The sequence below is a fragment of the Harpia harpyja genome, chromosome 10 (assembly GCF_026419915.1).
Source record: "Harpia harpyja isolate bHarHar1 chromosome 10, bHarHar1 primary haplotype, whole genome shotgun sequence".
Taxonomy (NCBI): Eukaryota; Metazoa; Chordata; class Aves; order Accipitriformes; family Accipitridae; genus Harpia; species Harpia harpyja.
Genome location: NC_068949.1, coordinates 43220826 through 43247264, shown reverse-complemented (window position 1 = coordinate 43247264; position 26439 = coordinate 43220826). Strand labels below are relative to the sequence as shown.

The 26439-nt window shown below is 36.8% G+C and overlaps 1 protein-coding gene and 1 long non-coding RNA gene across 2 annotated transcripts; one reads left to right on the top strand and one right to left on the bottom strand.

Annotated features, from left to right (window-relative positions):
- DHX32 (DEAH-box helicase 32 (putative)) lies at positions 1–26245 on the top strand. The gene is made up of 11 exons (XM_052798527.1): positions 1–320; positions 3109–3302; positions 4747–5119; positions 7822–8067; positions 10320–10419; positions 10527–10685; positions 20386–20577; positions 22271–22420; positions 23514–23704; positions 24581–24762; positions 26053–26245. The coding sequence occupies exons 1-11, from the start codon at positions 51–53 to the stop codon at positions 26243–26245; spliced, it is 2250 nt and encodes a 749-aa protein (XP_052654487.1). The 5' UTR covers positions 1–50.
- On the bottom strand, positions 13145–23925 carry LOC128146785 (uncharacterized). Its single transcript, XR_008236841.1, has 3 exons — positions 22295–23925; positions 16585–16740; positions 13145–13323 (listed from the first exon to the last, which is right to left on the bottom strand). It is a non-coding gene; the product is annotated as an uncharacterized LOC128146785 (long non-coding RNA).
- Positions 26246–26439: the final 194 nt, after the last annotated feature.

Below are 26439 nucleotides of genomic sequence, written 5' to 3'. Positions count from 1 at the left end.
CCCCTTCCACTAATAAAGTTTTTTTGCTGGGAATAATATATGTAAGAAAAATGGAGTTTTTAACCATTTCTCCAGAGATCCACTGCTTTTCAGAATTACTTGACTGCAGTGACGGTGATGAAGAGGAAATACTAGTATGCGGAGAAGATTTAGAGCTTAATCCTTTTGATGGCTTGCCTTACTCTTCCCGTTATTATAAACTTATGAAAGAAAGAGAAGAACTTCCAGTATGGAAAGAGAAATATAGTTTTATGGAAAGTTTGCTCCATAATCAAATTGTGATTGTGTCAGGAGATGCTAAGACTGGCAAGAGCTCCCAGGTCAGTACAACATACTTGGTTGGGGTTTTTTTATTATTTTTAGAACATTTAATGTTGTACACTTTTCAGAGTTACTATTTTACTAATAATACATATTTTTAAAACAGAAAAATCTTTTTGCAATTTACTATTTTTACTATTATTTAATATTTATTATATTTACTATTTACTATATATATATATATACTTACTATTTTTTTTTTACTGTTCACTGCTGTTTCCCTTTACTTATGTTAGGCACATCAATATCCAGATTTATATTATACTAGTATCCGGTTTCTGTCAGTAGTGGGCTATTGCTATGCCAAGTACTGTATGGTATTGCAATACAATAACATCCAGTTCTGAAGAGTTCAGCTGCGGTGTACACACACAGAATTGTATTGAGTTTAGCAGTTCTCAGTGTAGAAACAGATGTGCAGGCATCTATTTTAATTTGAGGTGTTAAGGCCAGAGAGGGAAAGTGAAATACAGAAGGTGGCAGAAGACTAATGCAGTGAAATATAGATTTAAAATACGTATATATAAGCATACATTTAAACAACTTCTTCAAATACTCACAAACAATTGGCACTTACTTTACATTTGTCCATTACAAGCTGTTTTTACTTGGTTAATGATGTCTTTTGGGCTTCCGGGTAAGTTGAGCACTGAACAGTAACACTTCTCAGACTGTGATTGTCTGACACAGCTTCATAAACAACTGAAAAATCTCGAACTACAACTTTTTATGTACTAAATACTAAATTTAAAAATATCAAGCCCTTTCTGAACACTGAAGACCACATGCATTAACTACTATAGTTTAAAATTCAGAACCAAATATACACATAACCTTAGAAAAATTCTGTATAAAATTTTCTTGTATCTATCAGTATGTGCACTGTAAATTATTGCTTTGTTTGTACATCTAAACACCACATCTCAACTTGTAAACCTATCAACTATATACTTTAATATGTATTACAGAATGTATCAGCTAAAATCCTTCCCTACTAAAATTACAGGTGTATTTCTACTGTCTTTAGAGAGGCCATGGCTAAGTGTAAAATACTTTAGGATTTATTTCAGATTGCATTACTATTTTATCAATAAATCATCCCTTCTACATTTGGCTGGCCACTATTTTGTTCATTTGAGAATTTTATTGCCTCCTCCTTAATAATGACTAAAGTTGTCATTTTATTCTCTTTTTGCCCATCATCACATTGAACGCCCAGTGGAAACGGTAAACTCTGCAATGCCTGCATTGGATTCAATGCATATTCTTACTTCGAAAGTGTGTTTTGGTTCTGATTAGTGCTATAACAGCAAAAAAATACAGTGGATTTGCAGGCAGGTCATAAGAGAAGGTGAAAAAAGTTCTCAGGGAATGAAGGATTGAAATCAGTAGGGCTGTTTCTCAGGGAGAAGTAATGGTCTTTCCCTCACTTCAGCCAAGAGCAAATGCTTTTTCCAAGAATACACAATTGCTTTACAGAACTCATATTAAAAGGCATCACTGAAGCCAAGATCTCAGTTGACTCTAAACACACAAATATCCCCTAGGACTATCAAATTCTTTTGTAATAATATGTAACAACCTAAGTCTGTTACCGCAGCAAGCAGAGAAGAATTTTCAAGCAAGTGTTATACGCCAAAACATTATTGTTTATGATTGGGATCAGGCAAAAACTTTCCTGCAGGTAAAGCTGTAGGATAATTACTGTTGCAGGGCATCTCATATCTGCCAGAGACTTTCATGGTGGACACTGCTAGAGATCACATATGGAAGTAGAGACATCATACTTCTCATTGAAAATTCCTATGCTCCTATAAAAAGGATACACGCCTACCTGGTGCCTGTAATTTTTTTTGGAGTGCAAAGTCTTTAGCCCTTGTTATTGACTTTAATTTATACAAAACAAACTTTGAATAATAATAAACTACATGCTAAGATACGTTAGCTTTTCCAATTGCCCTTAAACAAGTTTAATAAGATGTAACACATTGCTGGCTGTTTTTTAAATATTTTTAGAAACATAAATAATTATACAGGAATGAATTATATGTGGCTGATGCACCTAGTTTATATATGTTGATTAAGTAAATGATTTGAAACCTAATACACCCACTAAAATAATATTTATAATGTAATTTTACTTTCTCATGACAGTAACACATTAGTATTTTCTAGTGTTGATTTTTCTACTGTAAATATATAAATTAGAGAGCTACTGCATAAGTTTCTGGAGCAGTTCAGTTTCATTTTTATTTGTTTACGGAGTAATCAATCTGAAATTACATATATTTACTATGGCATCTGTCAGTTTGAAATCCCCTTCTTCCTGGGACATGTTTCTCATGTCAAGCACCTGAATATGATATAGCATGGGCAGTTTTACTACTGAGCCAGCTGAGAAGCCCCTGACAACAACTGCACTAACACTGTTGGATCAATCAGGAGATGCTTAAGAATGATACTGCCAGTGTTACCTGCTCCCCAGAGGCCAATTCTGCCGCTTCTGCGACATATTCAAACTAATCTAAGTCCAGTTGAGAAACTCCCAGGTAAACCTTCTGGCCCATGTCACTCCAACTCTTGACTACTTAAGAGATTCTGGGTCTGGACATTTATCAAGGCAGATAATTTCTGTGTTGGGTGCAGCTCATCCATCAGTAGTCAGGCAGACGATAAGAAGCGGGTGCTCAGGTTGATTTAGTTCTTCCACACTGTCTACTTCTTTTGTGTTACAGTCTCTGCTAAGTGTGTTAAATACCAAATATGTCTGTTTTCTTATTTACTTAGATTCCTCAGTGGTGTGCTGAGTATTGCCTTTCTGTCCGCTATCAACACGGCGTAGTCGTATGCACTCAGGTCCACAAGCAGACAGCGGTGTGGCTGGCACTGCGTGTAGCTGATGAAATGGATGTCAACGTTGGCCATGAAGTGGGCTATTTCGTCCCATTTGAAAGCTGCTGTACAACAGACACTATCCTGAGGTTTGCGTGTTTGGTTTTCAATGCCTTCAAACTAATATGTAGCCTATAGTTCTTTGCAAGTGCAAAAGTTTGTAGCTGACAGCACTCCAGTCCCTAGCTCTTCATTGCACCACTCCATTAACATGGTCAGGACAGATAACCTAACAACCAGGGGGAAACATTGCTATAGTTGCAAAAGATTTTTGCATACAGTATGAAAACAAAAAAACCCAACTCTGCTTTATAAAGTTGTGTATAATATTTTAAAAGGCAGATACTGGAGATTTTGTGATTGATCAATAAACTGTAAAAGGCTTGAAGGAGGTATTCTGTGCTAAATTGTAGTAGAGATTTAAGTGGGCAAGGTTACCGTCTGTGCAAAACTTCATTAAGCACCTCTGTAACCTCCATATCATTCCACTTTTTCTTTCTCTGTTTTCCAGTACAGGAGTGTTCATTACCATAAGAGAACATGGGATAATCCATCACAAAGTAAAGCTGGAATTTAAAAGCAATCAAAAATCATGGCTAGAAAACAGTATATTCAGTAACAAGAGAAAAAAGCGTTTAGGAGGATTTTTAAGAGATAAGAAATGAACTTAATGTATTAAATATAGGCAGGTGACAGCAGCAACACAAGGATTCAGATTTTGAGCCTCTCTGAAAGTTAGGAGAGTTATTTTCTCTGGTTCCTTACTATGGCAGGCACAAACTATAACATCTAGATCATAAGCCTTTTTCCCAGTCACTGATTTCCAGTGGAGAAGAGGATACTCTACTCACCACTTCTGAAAATCAAGTTCAACCACTCTTCCTTTTGTGTGTCCTTCCTCTTTCATGGAGAACTCTGTAAGCCTCATCCTGCAGCACATCTTCCTGCAGCTGCTCGTGATGAATCCTACCCTCTCCCACATCGAAACTTGGTTCAAGAATTCAAGTCCTGCTGAGCAACACAGCAAAAAAATATCATTTAAAAAAACTTTCAGTAGCAGGAATAATAGGGATAAAAGTGAGGAGGACCTTACGGTATGAATTAATCTCTCACCTTGGTTCTGGCACTGCCTCAAGTGCTCATGTACACCTTCTTTTCCTCATCTAAAAGTATTAGTTCCTAGCTTGAAAATTGGTTATGGCATGCAATATGCTTAGATGGTTTGGAAGATGAAAGGCAATATAAGTTATGATTTTAGGGCAGGTGTATTTCTTCTTTTGCCTAGAGCATCCTTTCAACCACAGTGCCACTTAGTGTCATTGAATTACATTGAGTTTCTAGCTACTTAAAGAAGGATTTAAATACATAGTTGAGACTGTGATACTGGCTGCAAAATAGACCCTCTGTTCTTACCAAATCTTTCTTGTTAGAACAGAAAGAACCAAGCTGCCCCCAAGACCCTGAATTAATTTCTTACAATCAAATCTGAATATTCCAAGAAACTTCGCAGAGTTTTCTGTTTGTATGTTGCAGATACTGTACAGATGATATGCTACAAAGGGAAATGATGTCTACACCTCTTCTGAACTATTATGGCGTTATCATCTTGGATGATGTGCATGAAAGAACTGTTGCAACAGATGCATTACTTGGCCTTCTTAAAGATGTCTTGATATCAAGACCAGAACTGAGGCTGGTAATACTCACTGCGCCTCATATGTCCAGCAAACTGCAGAATTATTACGGCAGCATCCCCTTCATAAGAGTGGAAAACAAACACCATGCAGAAGTTGTATACTCTTGCAGCATTCAGAAAGACCACTTTCTGTCTGCACTAAAACTGCTCTTTGAGATACACCATACAAAAGAGAAGGGTGACATTGTGATCTTTCTGGCATGTGAACAAGTAAGTTATTAACTGATTCCAATATTTCTGATTTTAATCAAGAAACAATTTACATCTGTGTTTTTATATGACCTATAAATATCTTGTTGCCAGTATCTAAGACACCAGACACTGCCAACAGTTTTTATCATTTCAGGGTTTTTTCTACAAAGAAGTTATGGTATACATAACACTATATTATATATATATATAGCATAAACTAATACAAGGAACTATCAGATTGTCTGTAGGCTTAAAGAAAGGCCATCATCCTTCTGTGTGATGCAAAAAGTAGCAAAGGCGGCACACAGGGACAAGGGCCATAGATGTAGGGAGTTAATACATCACAACCTATTCTGGCATTGGGTACACCACACTGTGTTATCCCTCTTTTGCAAGAACGGACAGATGTCCAGTTTGCATAAATGTCCTACTTCACATGAAAGTTTTTGCCTTAAACCTGCCTAAAAGGTTCTTCCGTTTGCATTCTCCTTTATGGCTGCAAACTTCCTAACCATTTGTGTACACAACAGCAGGAGGCAAATGTCAATCCAGAGGTGCTACAGATAATGCAGGAATCTGCATGGGCTTGGCTATTCTAAATAGCGGCATCTCTGAATCCCTGAAGACAGGTGTGATGCCCTAAATCCACTGCTGCCAGGATTGCATGATCAGGTCCTACTCCAAAAAATTTCACAGTACTTTATAACTGTCAAAGCAATCTGCCCATCAAATAAACATTCCAAGACTTGAAATTCTTATAAATTATTATTATTTCCTGATAGTGATCTTCAACCTTCCACTTTGTATCATTAAATCTGCTTTAGAGCAACAAATTCACATTAGTAGCTCCAGGAGATAATGACTTTTCACAAGCAAAGATAAATTGCCATAAACCACCCATGTAGAATTGCTTTTCACTGTAAAAAGGGATGGACATGTAACACTTTCACTAATGCTAATTATCAGTTGTAAACTTTAGAGACACAAGTTTTACAAATGATGAATTAATGAATTCTCTGTATCATTTCCCATATTTACAATAAGTAATGTAAAGAGACAAAACACATAGTCTTTCCATTTCGAAGGACTGGGAATAAAGTCTTATTTCTGCTAAAAAATATTTGATGGGCAAGTCTCACACAATACTAAAATAATAATTTCTTTCTTGCCAAGAAGAGATTACTTAGTTCTCTCTCTCATGATGAACAAAACACTCATTATGAACTGTTACCACACAGTTCACATCCCATGCATTCTTGCTTAACTGTGATTTAAAGTTTCATATTGCTAATGGCTCACTGTTCCCTAGCACTCAACTGTCTTTTAAGCTGAACAAAAATATGAATAAACTAAGAACATTAAGATTTATGTGTTGTCTTGGTGCCAGCCTTGCTATTAGATGCCACTGTCGTATCTTCATAAGAGTTTTTATAGAATACTTTCAGCCTATAACTACTATGAATGTAGTGACATTCTCAAATAGAAACTCAATCTGGTTTCTCAATTTTGAAAAGTGTTTGCTAATAAAAATGCTTTTGAAAAAAAAATCCCTTTCAAACTGAACAAGTCTATGAATGATTTTTTTATACCTTTAAAAAAAAATTGTTGACAACACAAATGATTTTATATTTTAAAAAAAGACTAAAACAACAACAACAAAAAACCTTTTACAATTTATATTCAACCCCTGAATTTGTGGACTGTTTTAAAGGTGATGTTCCATTAACACAGCTTAGGGACATTTTATTGACTTTATTAAGCCTTCATAGAGTTTATTAATCATTAGGAGGGACACCCCCCCCCCCCCAACAAAAAATCTTCACAATACTTATATGTCCTTAAACATAACGATTAAGGTAAAGTAGGGAGGTTTCTGCATACTTTTATCTTTTTATGTATTGTAGTTGGACTAAGAACATAATGGTAGTTTCCAAAGTGCCCCAAAGAGGGGCTCTGCCATTTTAGCCCTTCCAGTGATGGGGACAGTAGGGATTGGAGAAGGTTGGAGCAGTGATTTGCTGTGATCTGTTCCGACTCCAGGAGCACCCGTGCACATGGCACCTTGGCCAGCAGTGCAGGTCACCCCGTTGCCAGCCCCGGGGTGCACCGTGCACGTATAGTGAGCTATCTCCCAGAGGACACTGCCACTCAGGGCACCCCACGTGCATAACTTTGGTTCCAGCAAAAGAGAAAACATTTTGGGCACAGCAGTGGGGTACCTGAGTACCTGCTACAGCATCACCAGCCCTACACACATGACAAATTTGCACCAAACTCTCTGGCACTAAATCACTGATGTGGATGCATCTTACATATCCTATATACATAAAGTTTAGTGACCTTTTTGTAATTTCTCAGCCTTGCTATTCCTATACAATATTTTTGGACAACTGTCTTTCCCTGGAGGTTGGTTTGGATATCATCAAAACCAGAAAAGACTATTTTGAAAATTGCAGAAGAGAAGACGACATTTCAAAAAACAGCCCAGCTTTTCCCTGGTCTATAGTTAGCGGATACAGTCAGTAAATTCTCATACATAGTTCTGTTCCCTTTTGTTTTCCTTTAATTATTAATCATATAAGATTTAAATGTTGTTATACTTTGATACATAGTTAAAATTCATTTTAAAGTAAAAAAGTTGATTTAAAATTAAATATTTATATTTGTTTTACATATTTGAGAGGGAGGGAAAAAAAAATATATCTTTCTCCTGATTACAGGAAATTGAAAAAGCTTACCAAATGATCAGACAGGAACAGTCTAATTTAAATCCTGACCTTGGAGAACTCATCCCAGTTCCTTTATACCCCACAAAACAAGACCTAATTCCCAAACCAAATCAAGACAAACAGAAATGCTGCAAAAAATACAGAAGAAAAGTGCTACTCACCACAAGCTTTGGAGAATCTTTGATTTGGATTAAAAAAGTAACCTTTGTCATTGATGTCGGTGTTGAAAGAAGAAAGGTTAGTAAAGTTAACCAGAATCAGTATGCCAAAAAATGAACTATGCATAAGATTTTTTTCAGGGTGGGGTAAAGGGAAATGTGCAGCTAATAGATTGATGCAAATGGTTTCTAAAGGATCAAGTATTTTTATATTCTTTCATAAGTCAGATTCTATAATATTTTTAACATTCAAATTAACAAAATTTAAATACCTTTCATGGACATCTGATGTGAAAACCAAGCAAAAAAACACAATTACTTCCTAAATTCAGTCAGAAAACAAAATCTTCACGTTTCTAAAGCCAGATTAACACTCCCAGCTGAAACTGCCATTCATTTGGGCACGAAACAATTGACATTTCACTTGCAAACTATATCTCACTTTAGTTTGGGCCTATGAGTCATAATTATCTCTTCAGTATTTTATCGATAAAGCAAAATACAATCAGTTCTTGGCTACCTATTGGCAGATTACCTGGTTTAGTAGATTAACCTCATCCCTTGTTTAACAACTTCGTAATCAGTGTAGTGCCACAGATCACATAACGCCACGCGATGCTCACACAGGGAACCACTCCTTTTTAAAGCTGCTTGTGCTCCTTCTGGATACGTGCTTCCATCCAAGTACCTCAAAATGCTGCGATTTATCAAATTAATCTTGACCTTTTACATTTCATTCTATGTATGTCCTCAGTTCTTGTTTTCCACCCTATCCTGGGAAGGACTAGTGCAGCTGCAAACACGTATCTCTTGTTTCTTTCATTTATACAAATCTGATGTCCTAAAGAATGAGTGACTATGTAGGAACAAGTCATTACATGAATTGGAAAGCTGCACTACTACAGGCTTTGTAACAGTCCTATGTGTTTTGCTAGTCAAAATAAATATTGCAGGAATAGGCAAAAGAAACAATATAATACAGTTTCTTTATACAATCCAGAATGGAACCACCAAAATCAAAGTGTTCCTGAAATTTTGGACCAGGGATCATTAACTCTGATTAGCCTTGAAAGTAGTTCAGGCAAAAGCTTGGGAACTACCACTACCTTTCATTTGCAAAAAACTGTGTCTAACACTGTCATTTTTAAAGGTTCTCATATGGGAGTTTTAAACTAACTCAGCCTCAAGTTAAGGAAAAAAGAAAAATTGTCATACTTTTGTGTGAAACTAACAAAAGCCTAAAAGCAGTTTTCAGTTAGGCCATGCATAACAACTTACTTCTGGAACTACAGTTGTCTTGGATGACGGAAATGAATCTCACTTCCACAGTAATCTGAAGCCCAAAGTAAAATTCAGTGCTTCCAGACTTCTGTGAATCAGAAATGTGAAGCAATAGGAACAAATCAGTTTCAACACAGTCCTGATGGCCATCAAATCACCTCTATTGGTTATGCAATTTTTACCCTTTAAATCAACTATTTCGTCCTAACAGCTAAAGTTTAGTCCTCTAATATTGATGCCTCAGCAATTCAAATTCACATTCAGTCCACACGGCTAAAAGTCAATAGAACATAAGAGGGAACAGGCAAAGTTTTGTGCAGAAAAAAGTCCTGCATAAGTCTTGCAGTTGGGATATATAATAAATTTACCCAGAGGAAGAGAAATTTGTCCCCTGCACTGAAGCTCATTTTATCTTTTTTATTAAAACCCTGCTTAAAGTAGACAAAGTTGATTCAGATGACATGATTAGAAAGTTGCCTTATCCAGATGCTTTATGTCTTGCCATATACTACAGAAGCTTATGGACATCATCTGGTGGTCAGAATAGTGAGTGAATTGGCTCCTCAGTTTAATCAAAATAAAGTACAATTAAGAAAAAAATAAAATGGGGCATTGTACACCTTTGTTACAGTCCTTGTCTCCTGTACTGAAGTGACAGATTTCAGTATTAAGACAACAATCTGGAGTTATGGAACAAAATGCTATCAGACAACGTTGGGATTCTGTCATTGGAAGAAATAAATAATCTTTTTTGATGCTTTTCTCGATTATACCATAGATATACATTTTGTGCTTTAGTAAGGTACATTTCTTCAGAAAAAGACATTTATCTTAGAGTATACTTACAGAGTTATTGCAAAACTTAAGTGTCTGTCAATTTATCAAAGTGCTGACTGCTCTCATTTCCAAGCTGGTGAAATATGTAGTATAAAAAGAAATGAAAATGTTACTACACTTTCTGTAAAATGACCTAGACAAAAATTCAATACAGACCATTAATATTTTTGTAGTCTTCACTTATCTGATGCTTAATATCTCTTTCATTTAAAGGTGTACAATCCTAGAATCAGAGCAGACTCTGTTATAACGCAGCCTATCAGCAAAAGTCAAGCAGAGATGCATAAACAAATTCTGGGCATGTCTTCATCAGGTAGAATTATTAGCTCAAAATTTAAATCCATTAGCTCAAAGTATTAATAGAATCAATGTGGCAATGCAAAAAAAAAAAAGAAGTAATTTTCCTGAAATCTCTTCCAGGAAAACTCTTCTGCTTGTATCCTGAAGAATTTACATACAAAGAAATGAAATCACATCTACCAGCTAAAATACAGGAATCTAACCTAACTAGCATGGTTCTCTTCCTGAAGAGGATGGATATAGCAGGGTTCAGACACTGTGACTTCATAAGCAGGCCAGGTAATGATGATGCACCAATTTTCCACATTTTTATTATTATTTTTGCAGTTATTTAAAGATTAATTTTGTCCTGTTATTCACAGTACTGTTTTTTATTGAAGTACTTGTAACAATATTGCTACTGCTTTTACCACTTATCTGCTAGAACCATGCACAATGCAATAGTTGCACTTAGAAAAACGGTACCGTGTATGAACTGTTTGCTCTGAAAAAGGCCATAAAGTATCTGAATGGAATTGGAATGAAAAAATCAATATTCCAAATATCTTCTTATCTAGGTTTCATATTATTTTCCTGGAACCCACAAAGAAAATTTGTCCCCCATCGTACAAGGCATTGTACACATATCTAATAAAACATATTCCTTTAATCAAAAGTTTACAATCCAAATAAACTACTGTTGTTACCTAGGAGATATATTTGGAGGAAATCAGCTTTCTTCTTATCCTCCAGCATCTCCCACCTCAAATTTACAATAAGCCGTTACTTAAGGACAGTATTATTTATAAAATAAAGCCAAATAAACTTTCAATACTAGACAGGGAATACTCTGAATTTTGAAGTAAAAGTGTGAAGAAAGTGGTTGCTTTTTTTTTTTTATTTTTCTGACTTCATATTTTAGGGCTTTTTCTATAGAATTATATTCTCCTTTGTTCTGACCTACCACAAAACCCAAGTACCACTGCAAATTCTGCTATTGATTTGAAGCCAATTAAACTGAGGGAAATAGTACTGATTACACTGGTTTGGGGATCACGTGTCCTACCGCTAGCTTCATTTATGATAATTTTCCAGTGCAAATAGGAAGAATTCCTATATTATCCTCCCTTTCCTCATGCACATACACAAAATTAGAACAATCACTTGTCTTCTACCTGTTGTGCACTGTAATTAATCAGTAATAAAGAGTTTAATTTCCACTGTTGCATGTTGTGATAGATTGTAAGTGGAATTTTTAAGTAGAATTTATTCTACTTTTCCCTTGACTGCCTGTTTAGCAGAAACATGCCTAAAAGAAATGTGAAATAAGCATTGCCAGTCTGAGCAGTAACTCATTCAAGACTGATGAGAATTAGAGTATTTTGGTGCTATGAGTGTCACCTCTTGTGTCGAATCTAGGAAACCTTAATGGAAGATGGTTATGGAATACAGTTGGCTTCCACTCAAATTTAGGCAGTATTTTACCAAAAGAAAAAAAAAAAAAATCTAAAATGTATTGTTGCTTTTACTGAAGAGAGGTTGTGGCTGCCCCATCCCTGGAAGTGTTCGAGACCAGGTTGGATGGGGCTTTGAGCAACCTGGTCTAGTGGAAGGTGTCCCTGCCCATGGCAGGGGGGGCTGGAACTAGATGATCTTTAAGGTCCCTTCCTACCCAAACCATTCTGTGATTCTATGATTTAAAGGCACAATGGAGACAGTTGGTATTCAGAGAGAACGAAACGCTAGAGGCATTTAAGGAATTCACAGATGTAGGAATTCTAAGTTTTGTCTGGTTTTTTGAGATAATGCAGCTGAAGAAAGCGTCTCGCTGATGTGCACAAAATTGTAAAGGCATTTGATGAATGCATCAGCTTTACTTGGATTGGCATCAAATTTGAAAAAGTTTTTGCTAACTAGATCAAAAGCGCAAGGTCAAGGTATTGAAAAGTTTGAGGAATTACTGAAACAGCGTGAGGAATATTAGACAAACTCTTTGAACAAAGAAAAAATCCCACAAACACTGTAGGGGGTCCACTGAAAGGAGATGAGAAAGTCTGCACAATTTCCTCGTCTCCTTCCTGTCTTAAGGCCCCACACAATTAAACATTCGAAACATTGCTTTAATTGTCTATTACAACGCTTCCTTTATCCTAGGATAGATCACACATTGGCTTTTTTTGCCTTGGAGCTTTCTTTTTCCAACTTCTGAGTGGGCAACAAACCTCTTCCCTCCTAATACTTAAGTTATATCCCTACCACAATTCTCCAGAGATGACTATAAAGCTCACACTATCGGAATACAGACAGTTTGAAGTATCTGGTTGGTCTGAAAGAAACAGAAATACTGAAGGAAGCAAATTTGTAAGGGGAGTTAGTTATTGTATTAGACCAACTTACAGAACTCAAAATATGTCAAGCTTTCAAGCACATAAAACCTTCTTTTGGGCCCTCCCAAGAACTTTGGGTCAATGATCTTAGCCTGTGAAAGCCCAAGTCTTCTCATTCTGTGCTGAGATAGCCCCAACCTGCCGTACACACTCAATGCCACACAGGTCTCCAGCGGCTAAAGAAGCATGACCTCCTCCAGCAGAAGTAGAGACCGAACCTAAAGGCACACCATGGAGTCCTTGCTGCCCAGCTCCAAATACCTCTGGTATCCAGTTAAAGGGTAGCCCTGAAGCTTTTTCATTGCTAGTCATAAGGTCAAAAAGATGTTACACCTTTCTGGATTATGTACTGCAGGAGAGTGTTGCAGAGTAGGCAAAAAGAAGAGCTATCAGAGATGGAAGGCATCCTTTCTTGAGCAAGAGATTTTAGCTTCCCAAGAAGGTTTCATTATCTTTGCTGCAGTTGGTTTAGTTGCATAAGCCTTCTGTAACCTGAAGTGATGAAAAAGGCTGAGGAAGAGGAGGAGGGCTCTCTGAGACGGTATACAGACCTAAGTGAAAAAGATGAGCAACAAAGCTCACAAAACAAGCAGTGTGAATTTTCTGACCCTAAGAAAACTCCTGGGCATATCAGTTCTTATTCACATCTACTGCCAATGCATACAAAGCCAATTTGCCCACCCTCGACCAAACATGCCACAAGATCAACTGGACCAAAAAAACCTCCCACAAACAAGCAAACAAAAAGACATGGCAGTATTTCTATATGCTCTCATTTGACCTGGCCAAATCATACAGATGCTAAAAACACAAACAGCCTTTCTATTTCTGCCCAGCACAGTTTGTCCTGGGCTTGGCTATTCCGTGTCTCTTCACCTCCTTGGACTTGATTTCCCTTTGAGTAAAGCAAGTAAACACATTGCAGCATCCCCCATGTGCCACACATGCCACAGGCTTTCCTATCCACCATTTCTGTTCAGCTAACATTCTCAAGTTTTCTTTGCAATTGAAACAGATGGAGGCTTTGGGTTCTTTTAACCCAAGGTGAATTTTTCCTAAACAAAATAATGTTTTCACTGAGATGACAGAGTAACGTATGGACATGAACTACTGAACAAACAAATCAAAAGTACACCGAAATTCATAGCAAGAATTCAAAGAGAAGTACTTCACAGTCCATTCCCTGTACATGAAGTAGAGAACATATAGCAGATAAGTAAAGAAACAAAAATTACATCAGTAAAACATTTTATTTCTGCTCAACAACAATGTGCATAAGGTTTTTTTCTGCTGCTCTGAGGAAAAATAAAAGCCTGGATTAACTCTGACTCATTACTGCATTGTGAAAGCAACAAACATGTCAGGCTTACAGCTGTTGCATTTAATTCACACTATAATCGAGATGAGCAAATGCAGTGGACTTGTTACCCTTTTTAGAATTCATGAGCCATATGAAAATGTATTTGGCACTGCAGCTCTGAAGTGCATTATTTGAATTCCTGTGCCACTATCATAGGGGCGTGTTTACATTTTTATCAGTTAATCAGCTAGATCTTTACTGTGTTATATAATGGGACAAAAGAACTCCTTTCCCATAGACTGCAGCAGCATTATGTATTTTTGTAAATCACAGGAAAATCCTTATTTAAAGTATGCAAATCAGTATAAAGATGAAGCCATGTAAAATTTCCATAAGAAATCAAGGTGAAAGCAGTTTGCATATGCTGCATTCATGCAGAATTACCATAAACAATTTTCAGATTAAAATATTTGTTGATGGTTATGGATACCATGACTTTTGAGTGCTATGCTATTATTATAACCCCACTGAGAATATATTTCTAGAATATCCATAACAACAAGAGTTGTATAAATGCATATAATTTCAAATTGTTTCAGAAACAAAATTTGTTTTTGTATTTTTTCATTAGAAACAGACTGTCAAAGACAGAAACTCAATGCACCATGTAAAGTCTGCTCAACAGAGGTCACTTCATGGCAGATTCCTTATCTTATGTTCACTTGTTGATTCTTTGATGTCTTAATTTCTGCATTTCATCGATTAATTAGTATTATATATCTCCTAATGAAAAGCTTTCTGATAGCATAGACGTGGCCACGTACCTCATAGTCTTCACTGCACAAATCAGTGGAAAAGCATAAAAGGAATTGGAGGAGGTAAGGACCAGACAGCAAACACACACAGGAATCAAAGTATGGACTGGACAACCTGATGCTTAGCAGCAGTCCCATATCTATGGGATAAGAGGCATCAGGAATGGCAGTCAGGGCAGTATGTATAGCCCAATAACTGAGCACATACCACACTGAATGTAGACAATTGTTTAAAATAGGGAGCTGGTATCACAAAGGGCATCCCCAAAATGAGAAGGGGTAGCCCTCATTAGTAGGTTAAAGCTGGACTACTCTCATGTCACTTACTAGAGAGTAACAAAAGAAACCAAAGTGATTCAAAATATTTTTTATGCCATTATAGAATATTTAAATTATACTCTTTGTGGATATACATGTTGCACAGTCACATACATGCTTTGAGGATGACACAAAGCAGATAGAAAACCAACTTCACTAAACAGCCAGTGCTATCCCTGGTGTCTGGATATTACTCAGTATATTTGTGTTAGGAAAATGCAGGTCAGCCTCTGTCCTGGCTGTCCCTGCTAGCAGAAAAGCACAGTAGGGACCATTACCAGCCAGCTTGGAGGAGTGAAGACACAACATAAGGGGGAATGGAAAGATTGCAAGGTATGCGTTTGGAAAAGTAATTTTTAATCATCAACTATAACTCTAATTTCAAAATAATAGTTATGGAATTGGTGACTTCAGAGCATGACAGACTCAAAAAATCCTACCTCAGAAGCTATAGGGGGGAAAAAAAGAGAATCAAGATGAAACCTGCACACAGAAGCTTGTCCTTGCAGAAGAAAAATCTTTGCATAATTTGAAGAAAACTTGGCACTAGATTTCTCCATATCTTCAGTTTGCTATCCAAGGACAATGTTAAAAAACAGTAACAGAAAACGTCATTCCCCAGAACTGTTCTCCCTGCAGTAATTACTTTGGCAGTTCTTCATGCCGTTAAGCCTAACAGAAGCTGGAAAAACTTGTGGTTTGCCAGGCAGTGAATCAGCTCCTTAAAGACAACATCCCTTCACCTGAAATTCATGTCAGCTCTAACTTTATAACAGTTATTTCCGTGGAAAGAAAAGATCTGTCAAGGAAAAAGTATTTTACGTACTCAACATTTTCACAGAGTAGGAGACCAGAACACAGGACCTGTAGATCCTCTAGATAAGCATGATACAGCAGTTAAATGGGCTATTAAAAATCATGAAATTTACGTTTCATTCCTATCTCTATCATTCACTTATTACAGAACTTTGGGCAAATCACTAAATCACTTGCTTCCTTACACAACAAGAATAATACTTTTGTATTTATTTTATCACACCTTAAGCACTTCAATTTCATCCATGTCAGATGTGATACTGAAAAGATTAAAGGTGCAGCTACCTTTAGAAACATAACTTACTCTGTTCATGTCAAAGTTACAAAAAACTGTGAAACAACAAATATCATTTTAAGTCAGCCTGAAACTCTCAGAGAAACGATTTCAGTGCTAACAATAACATTTAGTTAAGTATTTGCTTTACTAAGCCTAAGTATGATCAAGAGTAGGATCTGTATTTATAGAAAACTGGTCAGATTTCCTGAAACAAGTCCAGAGCAACCCAGTCTTAAGTAGCCAAAGAACACAGGCAAGGGAAAGAAAATATCAGATAAAGAAATACCTTTTAAACTTCCAGGGATGTGACAGTTTCTTGCTGAAAATACAGGACACATCTTGAGAGCTTCTTTTTAACTTTGCTCCCGTGAAAGCAGCAGTCAAGTCACAAAGCCTTGTGGTTTGCCTCGATGGCAGCAGTGGTTGGCATTGGCAAGCAGCCCTAAAAATAATGACTCTTGCTAGAAATCATTGTAAGACAATGCAGGTTTCTGTTCCTTAAAAAGAGCTTTCCATATCTAAACGCTTACACTACTTTTGTTTTACCATAGTTTTTATTTAAAAAGGAACCATACCATAAAGAACTCTCAAATGAGAGTTTGCTGTTCTTACAATGGCTTTTTATTGAGTTTGTGCCTCAAAATGCAGACCCATACCTAAAAGCCCCATTCTGTTTTTCTTTTTTTTTTTTTTAATTGTTCCTTCACCTGCTGTAATCTATCTTTACTATCTTGTCTTTTCTAGCACAATAAAACTCCAGGAGTCTTCGTTTTCTTTTTTTTTTTTCTTTTTCTTTGGTAACACTCATAGCAAAATAGGGAAGTAATTTGTGCTTATAAATCTCAAGGCAACTAACTCTAGGGCATAAAAATGCAAATTACTGATGCTACCAGGGGATTGAAAATGGCTGCCATATAACCATATATTTTGTACGTTCTACCACAAACTACTTTGCTGATTTCTGGAAATTAGCTTTCCATGATTTCCTAGTAATTACTATATGTCTTAATGACCATTTTACTCTCCCTGTATTTTCAGTCACCGATACCTATTTCCTGCCAATTCTTCATCAGCTGTTACTTTTCATTTCTTTAAACTTCCTAAGTATTTTCTTCTCAGATGCTTTAGCTATTGCAAGGGCTCATCTTTTATCCCATTAAACCTCATATGTCTGATAACAAATGTTCTCTCTAGACAGAAACCCCTCATGTTGTACAGGCAGAGATACGAACTCTAATACTGAAATGAAACAGGTCCACAGTTTTAACAGGAATTTACAGACTCATGAGAGAATTTCTCTAAAAACTAATAGTAAGTGTTTTAAAATTAAGTGAAGACACAACACTAACAGATTCACAGGCTGGAAAAGTTCTGTAAAAGCTCACGTAAGGGGAATTAATAAACTATTTTTTCCCTTCAAACATTAGTAAAAGAAAAGGTTTAAAAACAACCGGTGCTTGCTTGCTTCCCATTTTACCTTTTTCTTTACCTTATTATAACTAGTTAATTACAGTGATAGCAATAAACTAGCAGTTCACTGCCAACAAAGTGAAAACCCAAACTCAAGATTTTCTTGCAGGAAGGCAGGGCACCTGAAGTGCGGCATTATGGCTAAACATGACGTACCAGCTCCTTACAGGCTTGCTTTTTCTTTTAATTGTCGTGGTGAAGAAGTAGCCTGCCAAAGACAGGTTCCCGTTCATACTGAATTCAAGCAAGAAATTATTTCTAGTCATCTACTAATGGAGATAAAAGAACAAATACACAACATGCCTGTGTGGGTAGCTGTGGTTGTGTTTTGGTTTTTTTATTTAGAGATTTTTTTGACATTAATATGCAATGTGACAGCAGTCCACAGAAGCCTGAAAAATTGCCGGTGCAGTCATTTATTTCCCAGTGCTGGGTATGCTCGGCTGGGGACAAGGCCAAGTCCTGCTGTAGTGGAATTTTTGCCACCAACTTCAATGGGACTAGAATTTGTTATCCATAAAACAGAGAGAAAATATCAAACAGTCCCTTAAACTGGAATAAGGAGAAAGTTGCTGCAGTGATAGGAGAGCAGTTATGAATTTAAATGAACTGGCACTCATAAAAGACATTCACCATTACAATAAGACCTCAAATAGAAAACTACCTTTGAAAAGAGCTGGGAGGAAAGAGCCTTCACACTTCAAGAGTTCCCAAATTTCCACCAATGTCCTTCATGCTCTAGCAACTACTTTTTGGAGAATGTAGGCTTGACAACTTCCACTCAGCTTTCAGGTTCACTCTCTCTAGCCGCAGGACTGTAGCCACCGTGGTTGCACATAAAGCTCTTCTATGCTTGTTTTGCCAAAGGGACCTACTTGCAACAACAGCAGATTTCCTACAGACCTGCTCAAGTTCTCATTTCAGGTACTGATTTGCTTAATCCTGTCCTTTCAGACATGTTTTCTTATAACTGCAACTGTGAGGGTCTGAATTCCTTACACCATTCATTCAGCAGAACAAAATGTCACTGAGAAAACACTTAGACTAACTTTTTCAAAATCTGAAAAAAGTCAGAATAACACTTCAGATTCTTCTGGCACCACCTATCAAAAGAAAAAACAGTCAATAATAGTAAAAGGGTTAGGGTATACATAAGCTGATTCTGTCTTCCATTGCCTCAGATGCAGAAAAGCAAGAGAAAAATAGTGGAAAAAAAAAGGTAAAGGAGAAATGCAGCATGATACTTAATGAGAAAGGAGAGTCTTTGTCAAACTCCTTTATTATTTACTCCCACCCAGCTGAGAGGTTCAGAAGAGCTACTACAAATGCCATCTTTTGCTGTATCAGGAAATAACTGATAAGATGTAATGATAACTGATGAAAAAGGTGTATTTGTGTCCATGGGGATAAGCCACTTCTGTATCTTCAAATCTTCTGGGTTGTTGATTTCATTCACCCTCATCCATGAAAGAGGAAGACAGACCTATGACTTGTGCAGGTACTCCTCATAGAATAAGCTTAATATGCCATTGATCAAAACTGAATTAATTGAACAATTAATTGAATTAATTGTTGATACTCTAGCAGTCTTCAGAAAAAGTACACAGACCACTTTAGCCTGAAAGCTCGGTGTTCAACATGCACAAAGCAAACCTTCCTACCAAACACTCCTGGCAGGCCTCCACTTGCATTTACCTAACTTCTAAGATACAAACCCAATCACTTCAGTCTTTGTTCTCCTCTGCTTTCACTGTTCAGACGCCCATCTTAAACGCTAAACCCTAACTCATTATATCCTTCATGTTTGCGCCTCTTCAGTCCATCTCGTATTCATGCTCCCTACTCACTGTGTGGTCCAAATTCACTTATTTCCTACTTCTTTCCCAAATCAGTTTCTCAGCCTACCTAATTATTTTCCTATATTCACTCATTATTTTTTCTGCCTCACTGTTCACACTTCTAACTATGGAGGTTGTAAGGAAGTTATAACCTACAATAAGGGAAAATTGAACATTTAATTTTGGGCAGTGAGAAAGTACAGCCAATTGCTAGGGAGACATTTTCTTTTACTATGTTCCCTTTTTTCTTCTGACATCATGAGAAACTGTGTAAAAAAATAATAAGAGCTAAAAAAAAGGCAACCAAGAGAACTCCAAATACCTGCAAGAATGGTAAGACATCTACAACTTCTGTAGATGTTTGTGTATCTCTCATCACCCCTCGAATGTGACCACCCCTCTCTAAAATGAATGAATGTACACACAAAAAAATACCTGAAGACTACCAATAGTGGAAGGAGGTTTTGACATAGTCTGGGCGCAATACACTATTCAGCACTGTGTCTGGACTTTTGACAAAAACTGTTCTGACACAAAAAAAGATCAACAAAGTTATTTGCAGCCCTATAATTGTTAGCCCTTATTTTCTTCCTCTAGAATGTTCTCAGCCTTCCATTCGTCTCTTTTATTACTTTTTCTTCTTACTCATTGTGAAATAATAGAAGCTGACTTCCATTATTTTCACACAGGAAATATACAACTGAAATACTATGAGAATTCAGACATTCATTTATATGTAGCCATTCTCAAGAATTTGAATTATCTTTCCTTTTTATTAGCTCCCGAAAGCCTGATGCAGGCTTTGGAAGATCTCGATTATCTAGCAGCCCTGGATAATGATGGAAACCTTTCTGAATTTGGAATTATTATGTCAGAATTTCCCCTGGATCCACAACTATCAAAGTCAATCCTGGCTTCGTGTGAATTTGAGTGTGTTGATGAAATGCTAACCATCGCGGCCATGGTAACAGGTACTCATAAATAATGTCTTACTGCATGGCTTATGCCACCTGCCAAATCCACGTAGACTCTTTCAAAGTCTTATTCACAAGGGCAACCCAAAGGCAAACTTTTGTTATTCACATCCTACTTATTTCAAGTAAATTAGTATCTTTGGCTGTTTAAGTCTTGACTTCAAGCATGCAATGAAACACAAGTAATGAATCCGTAAGTAGCGCTCCATTTCCATGCTTCAGCTGCCCCATTAGCTTCCAACCTTTTGTCAGAAAGCATACACAGGACATCCCTTTAAAATGAACATTCTTATCTCACACTCATGTACATTTGTTACAGACTGGAGCAGCAAATGAGGAGAAACTCTAATTATAAACAATATTGAACTGTTGACCTACAAATAATTACTTTGTGATCTTGTTTCTCCACTTCAAATATTTTATAAAACTAACATAACCTTAAGTATCCATACCATTCTGTCCTGATGGATCGCTCTGCTCCCACATGGCACTGTGAGACAAACCAGCTGGCCCCAAAGACTGGACGCATGAAGTCTGGACTGGAACATTTATATTAGAAGGTTGTTAACTATAGAACTGCTTTCATATGATGCGACAGAACTTTCAAACCAACGCATAAACCCCAGAGATTTAAAACTTTTTCATTCTGCGAAAGCTGCTATTGAAATCTTAATACATCAAAGATGTACAAAATCAAAGATTTTAGGATAACCAAGAGGAGGGTGACTCCAGAAGTTCAAACAGCAAATAATGATGATGACTTCTCAGGATCCTACCAGACAGTGCAGGACAGGGCTAGACTTACATCCCTTCGGGTCTCAGTGTTACATAGTGTTGGTGGCTCCAGCAATATTTAGCTGTCTCGCTTCTCTCCACAGCAGCCTCCTAACCATATAGCACTATGCTACCGATTTTACTGCATAACTCTAGTACAGAACCAATGCTTGAGAGCTATCTACTGCTCAACAGCCACAGCTTAACCTTGCCTGTAGAGAATGTTTTAGCATGGCATTGTTGTGCTCTGCCCAGAGGGAACATCTTAGGCCCAGAAATTGGTGAGGAGTCTTAGACAGCAAGGACATGAACACACAGGATACCATGCTGAATTAGTTGTTTTCCTTATAGAACAACTTGGTTTTATGCCTAAACTGGCTTGATTTTTAATAGTGGGCCTAAACTTGTGATAAAATTTTTAAGTACATACAACAAATGTAAACGATTGAGCATAGGCACACTTTAGTTTTTAAAAAGCTCAACCATCTCAAAAGACACAATTACGTAGCACAGTACCACAACAGAAGTAAAATGCACTGGAAGGCACAAATTTCAACATACAGGAGCAAGTAAAGGCATTACATCCATAGATTTAGTTTCTTTCTATATTAAAGAAACCATATGCTTGGATTCTGGATAAATTGGAACATGCCATTATGAAGCATTTTCGGCACCAGTCTAGGAGAAAGCTGCTCACCTTCTTTTGTGTTTACAGCACAAATTAACTAAACGAGATTGAAAGAACATCCACATAAATAAAACCTTAGTGAATGCAATAGATTCAGTTTTTCAGCAGCAATCCAACACTGAAGATTAAAGGGAACCGAGAAAGGAAAAAAACAAAAATACCAGTGGAGTTACTATCTGTGCATGCACCTGCGTGTCTTAATAACCACTGGCTTGATTTTTTTCTAAGCTCCGAATTGCTTCTTACACGCACCTCCCGGAACAGAAGAGATCGCTCTTACTTGCTGGCGAAAATTCTCTCACCCTGCAGGAGATCATTTCACCCTTATCAATGTCTTCAATGCCTTCAAGGAAGCCAGCGCCAACTCTGCAAGCCAATGTAAGTGTACCCATACCAGACAAAATGAAGCACATTGTAACCAATTTTGAAAAAACAAAACAAAAATCTGAACAGTCATTGTTAGCATTAATTCATAAACCCTTTTTGAATGATTCCTTCTAGAATTGCTAATTTGCAGGGAGAAACCCAAAATAGTAGACATTGCAAATGAGTATTAGTTTTAGCTTACTAAGTAACTGAAAATGACCTAGGGCAGCATACCTCATCCAACAGGGATACGTAAGCACTATTACAATTGTCATTTTAAGTGATACTGTACAAAAACAGAATGATAGTTCCTCCTGTAAGAGCACATAATCAAGGTTTAAGATGTGAAGTGACAAAGTTGAGGAGGGACTTGATTCCCCCAGCAGCCTAACAATTCTGGTGTTTTTCTGATAGCTGTCAACTAAAAGGAAAGTTTAAGGGAAAAAATTGAAAGTAGTAAAGTTCACATTTACAGGAAAGCAAATAAAAGCCAAGGGACTGCACAGCAGACAGCAGCTCTTCACAGCATTTTCCTGTGCTCAAACATCTTGCTCAGGTTCATTTAGCCTGAGTCCAGTACTTGGAATGCTAAATTTGCATATACTAACTAAAAACTTAGGACAGAACAGTAGGATTGTTTCACGTTCAGTCATGCTCAATGCTGAAGAGAGGTCCAAGAGAACCTGTCCTTCACCAGCATGCAGGATCATCACCAGCATTACAGATGTGATTTCAGTTCCATATCCTGGCCTGAATCCAGAAAGCCTGAAAATAGACTTTCTACTCATTCCATTTGAAGCTATTAGTTTTTACAGACTAAATAAGGGATTTTGAATATTTTTATGCAGAAAGATATAGCTGAAATTCTATAAAACCAAGCAAGGATATCGAGTATTGCCCACTTTACCAGCAATATCAATGAGCCTAAGCTGTCCACATGGCTCTTGTTATCAGAATTTTGGTCAGCTCTGACATAGCTAGTCGCTCCAAAATGTTTTTAATCTATTGCACCAGTCAAAGAGCATTTTATAGTGCAGTATCTCTGTGGATAGTACCTATCAGTAAGACTTTGCTTTAAGCCAAATTACTGTTTTTTCCTCCACAGACTACAGTAATGAGAAATGGTGTCGTGATTATTTTCTAAGCTGTTCTGCACTGAGGATGGCAGAAATTATCAGAGCCGAACTAGTAGAGATTATGAAGCGTATTGAACTTCCCATTTCAGAACCGGACTTTGGATCAAAAGAAAATATACTAAGCATTAAGAAATCTCTCTTATCTGGTTACTTTATGCACGTAAGGAAAAATACTGTGGTTTCATCTTACTGCATTGTTAAGTTATATAGAATGCTTCCAGAGAACTTAAGTTAGGTAGTGAAATCTCTTGATCATCAGAAAGGATAAAAGCCATTTTTCCCAAGTGTACCAAACATTTCTGCCAATGCCAATCTTCTGTCTGGGGTTTAGCTATCACAGCATGAAGTCCACACACTTCCCTGCAAGAGGAAAACTGTCAATATGCCTTTCACTCACAAAACTTTTTTGCCTCAAAAAATTCTTTAACTTGTAATATTCTCTCATACATTATTTCCTTTTTGAAGATGTTTTTGTGAAAATACCCTGGAAACAGAGAATTGACTTGTTGAGTATGTTTAGATATACATAATATACAGTTTTCTTCATCTCAACCAAATGAGGTACTCTAACTGTAATTGTAAACATGAACAAGAAAGATTTAATATATTCCCACTCGAAAACATGCTTTCCTTCACATCACTATGCTCCACCTAAATACAAGAATGACTCCTCCAAACTACACTACTTCAAGTAGTATTTTAAAGTCTTACAATTCTTTAAGAATACATCTGTTTTCACACAGACCCTTCAAAGCCAAGTTCAGATACTTATTGTGTAAGCGTGCCCTCATTTGTTGCAGACAGTTCCCTTTCAAATATACTGATCAACATTTTCTTTAACCCTAAGCCTCATTTCATAGTATCCAGTCCCTAGCTTTCCCACAGAAATTTGGGAAGAGGTTTAGGCTCTCCAGTTGAAAGTATCTGAATACGAGTTTAATTCCTGGGTTTAATATAATAGGGAAACACTGATCTATGCATCTCATACATTCAATTAAGTAATGGATAACTCCTTGCATTTTTTTTTTTTTTTTAGATTGCTCGTGATGTAGATGGCTCAGGTAACTACTTAATGTTAACACACAGACAAGTGGCCCAGCTTCATCCTTTCTCATCATATTATAACACCAGAAGGATTCCTGAGTGGGTTTTATTCCACGAGTTTAGTATATCAGAAGACAATTCCATCAGAGTTGTCTCCGAGATATCACCCGATCTGTAAGTTAACAATGATGAAACTGTTTCTTCACTCATACCTCTATCACAAAAGCAAGTTAACTTAAGTCACAAACAGGATAAGGATGTGTGTGTACATTGAGAGCAATGCTTGGAGAAGTCAACGCCAGTCATCTCCTTTTCCTTCATCTCTGCCATAAAAATAGCTATCGTCTGGTTCTGTTGAGAAAACATTCCAAGCATAACTGATTCACTCTAGGTATAGATATGGGTTTAAAAAAACCAAAAAAAAAACCCCAAAACCCCCAGTAAAATAGGCATAAGAGGACAATTTTCATACCTAGTCAAGCAACAAGAGGAGTTGACATCACTGGAAAGGTGAAGAAATTGCTGCTTTTCATACTTTTTATATTCACTAGCGAGCATATATGGGATAAATTTTATTTCTTTGTTGCCAGTATTGTTCTGTCACTGTGTGTAGCTTTGCTTGATGTCTTCATTTTCGTTCAAAACACTCACTGCATTAGAGCTCAGAACTATTAAAAAAAGGGAAGAACTGTGATCTCCCACCCTTACTATTCTTTTCATGCAAACGAAAACACCATTTAAGTCAGCCTTTTTTATTTCCTAATGTGTGCTGATCTGTTCAGGTAATGAAGTAAGTCTCAATGTCTGCCGCTGCAACTGTAATCAATTCATCCATTGAAAAAACACCTTACAAGTTGCAAAAGTTTCTTACAAAGTAAAATATACAGAAAAAAAAAAATCAAGGAAGAGTTAACACAGCAGTGTACTCATAGATTAATCTAGCTGGAAATTTCTTTGTTCCCTGAAAAGCTATTTTCCAGCAAATCTTTTTCTCGACATGTTTTATGTACCCAGCCAGCTAAATCATCCCATATCAACTGTTTATGGATTCAAGAAAAGACTACAGTCTTCCTTCTGCAAAAATCTCTTTACAACGAGAATATACATTTCACTGTCCTATCTTTTCTATTTCCAATGTTTATAAGAAAGGCTTTTTCATAATTTTATTGAACCCAAAATATGTTCAAATCCAGAAAAATTACTATTTAATGTGATCTGCAGCATTGAGTACTGAACGACAATCACCTGAAGCGTAGACTGAGTACATTAAGTGCAAGTCTACTGAAAGCATAAACTACTACTACATCTTGCAGAGTTTTGGTTTTGAGTTGAAATACCAACTTTGTAGCTTTATGCATCAGCATGTTGCTGATGTCTTTTGTACAAGCCTGGAAATAGCTACTCAAACGTTTCAAAATTCAATTAAAAAAAAAATAATAATGTTTTGTCTTCTTTCCTCACCAGATTTGTGGAGCTGGTACCTCAGTATTATTTTAGCAATCTCCCTCCTAGTGAAAGTAAGGATATTCTGCAGGAAGTGATCAATCACTTGTCACCTGTTTCAACCATGAAGGAGGAACAGAAAACTAACAATGACAACAAAGAAAATGAAAAATTTCCCCAAAGTCCCACTGAACAAAGATGTATTATTCAGTGATTTTAGACTGAACTATCATATATTGGACAAATATAAATAAAAGCAGTATATGCAATATACAACCCCATCTTAACCCATGTAATTATTTCAAACTTTTGACATAAACATATTTAACAGAAGAAACACAGAAAAAGCACTTTTCTCAACAAAAGGAATTGCATGCATTATTTCATAACAAAAATATACGATTTAGA

Coding starts and splice junctions, on each gene's coding strand:
- DHX32 (XM_052798527.1), top strand. CDS start 51: ATGGAGTTTTTAACCATTTCTCCAGAGATCCACTGCTTTTCAGAATTA. Junction 8,068..10,319: donor TCGGTGTTGAAAGAAGAAAG/GTTAGTAAAGTT, acceptor TTTCATTTAAAG/GTGTACAATCCTAGAATCAG. Junction 20,578..22,270: donor CATCGCGGCCATGGTAACAG/GTACTCATAAAT, acceptor TTTTTTTCTAAG/CTCCGAATTGCTTCTTACAC.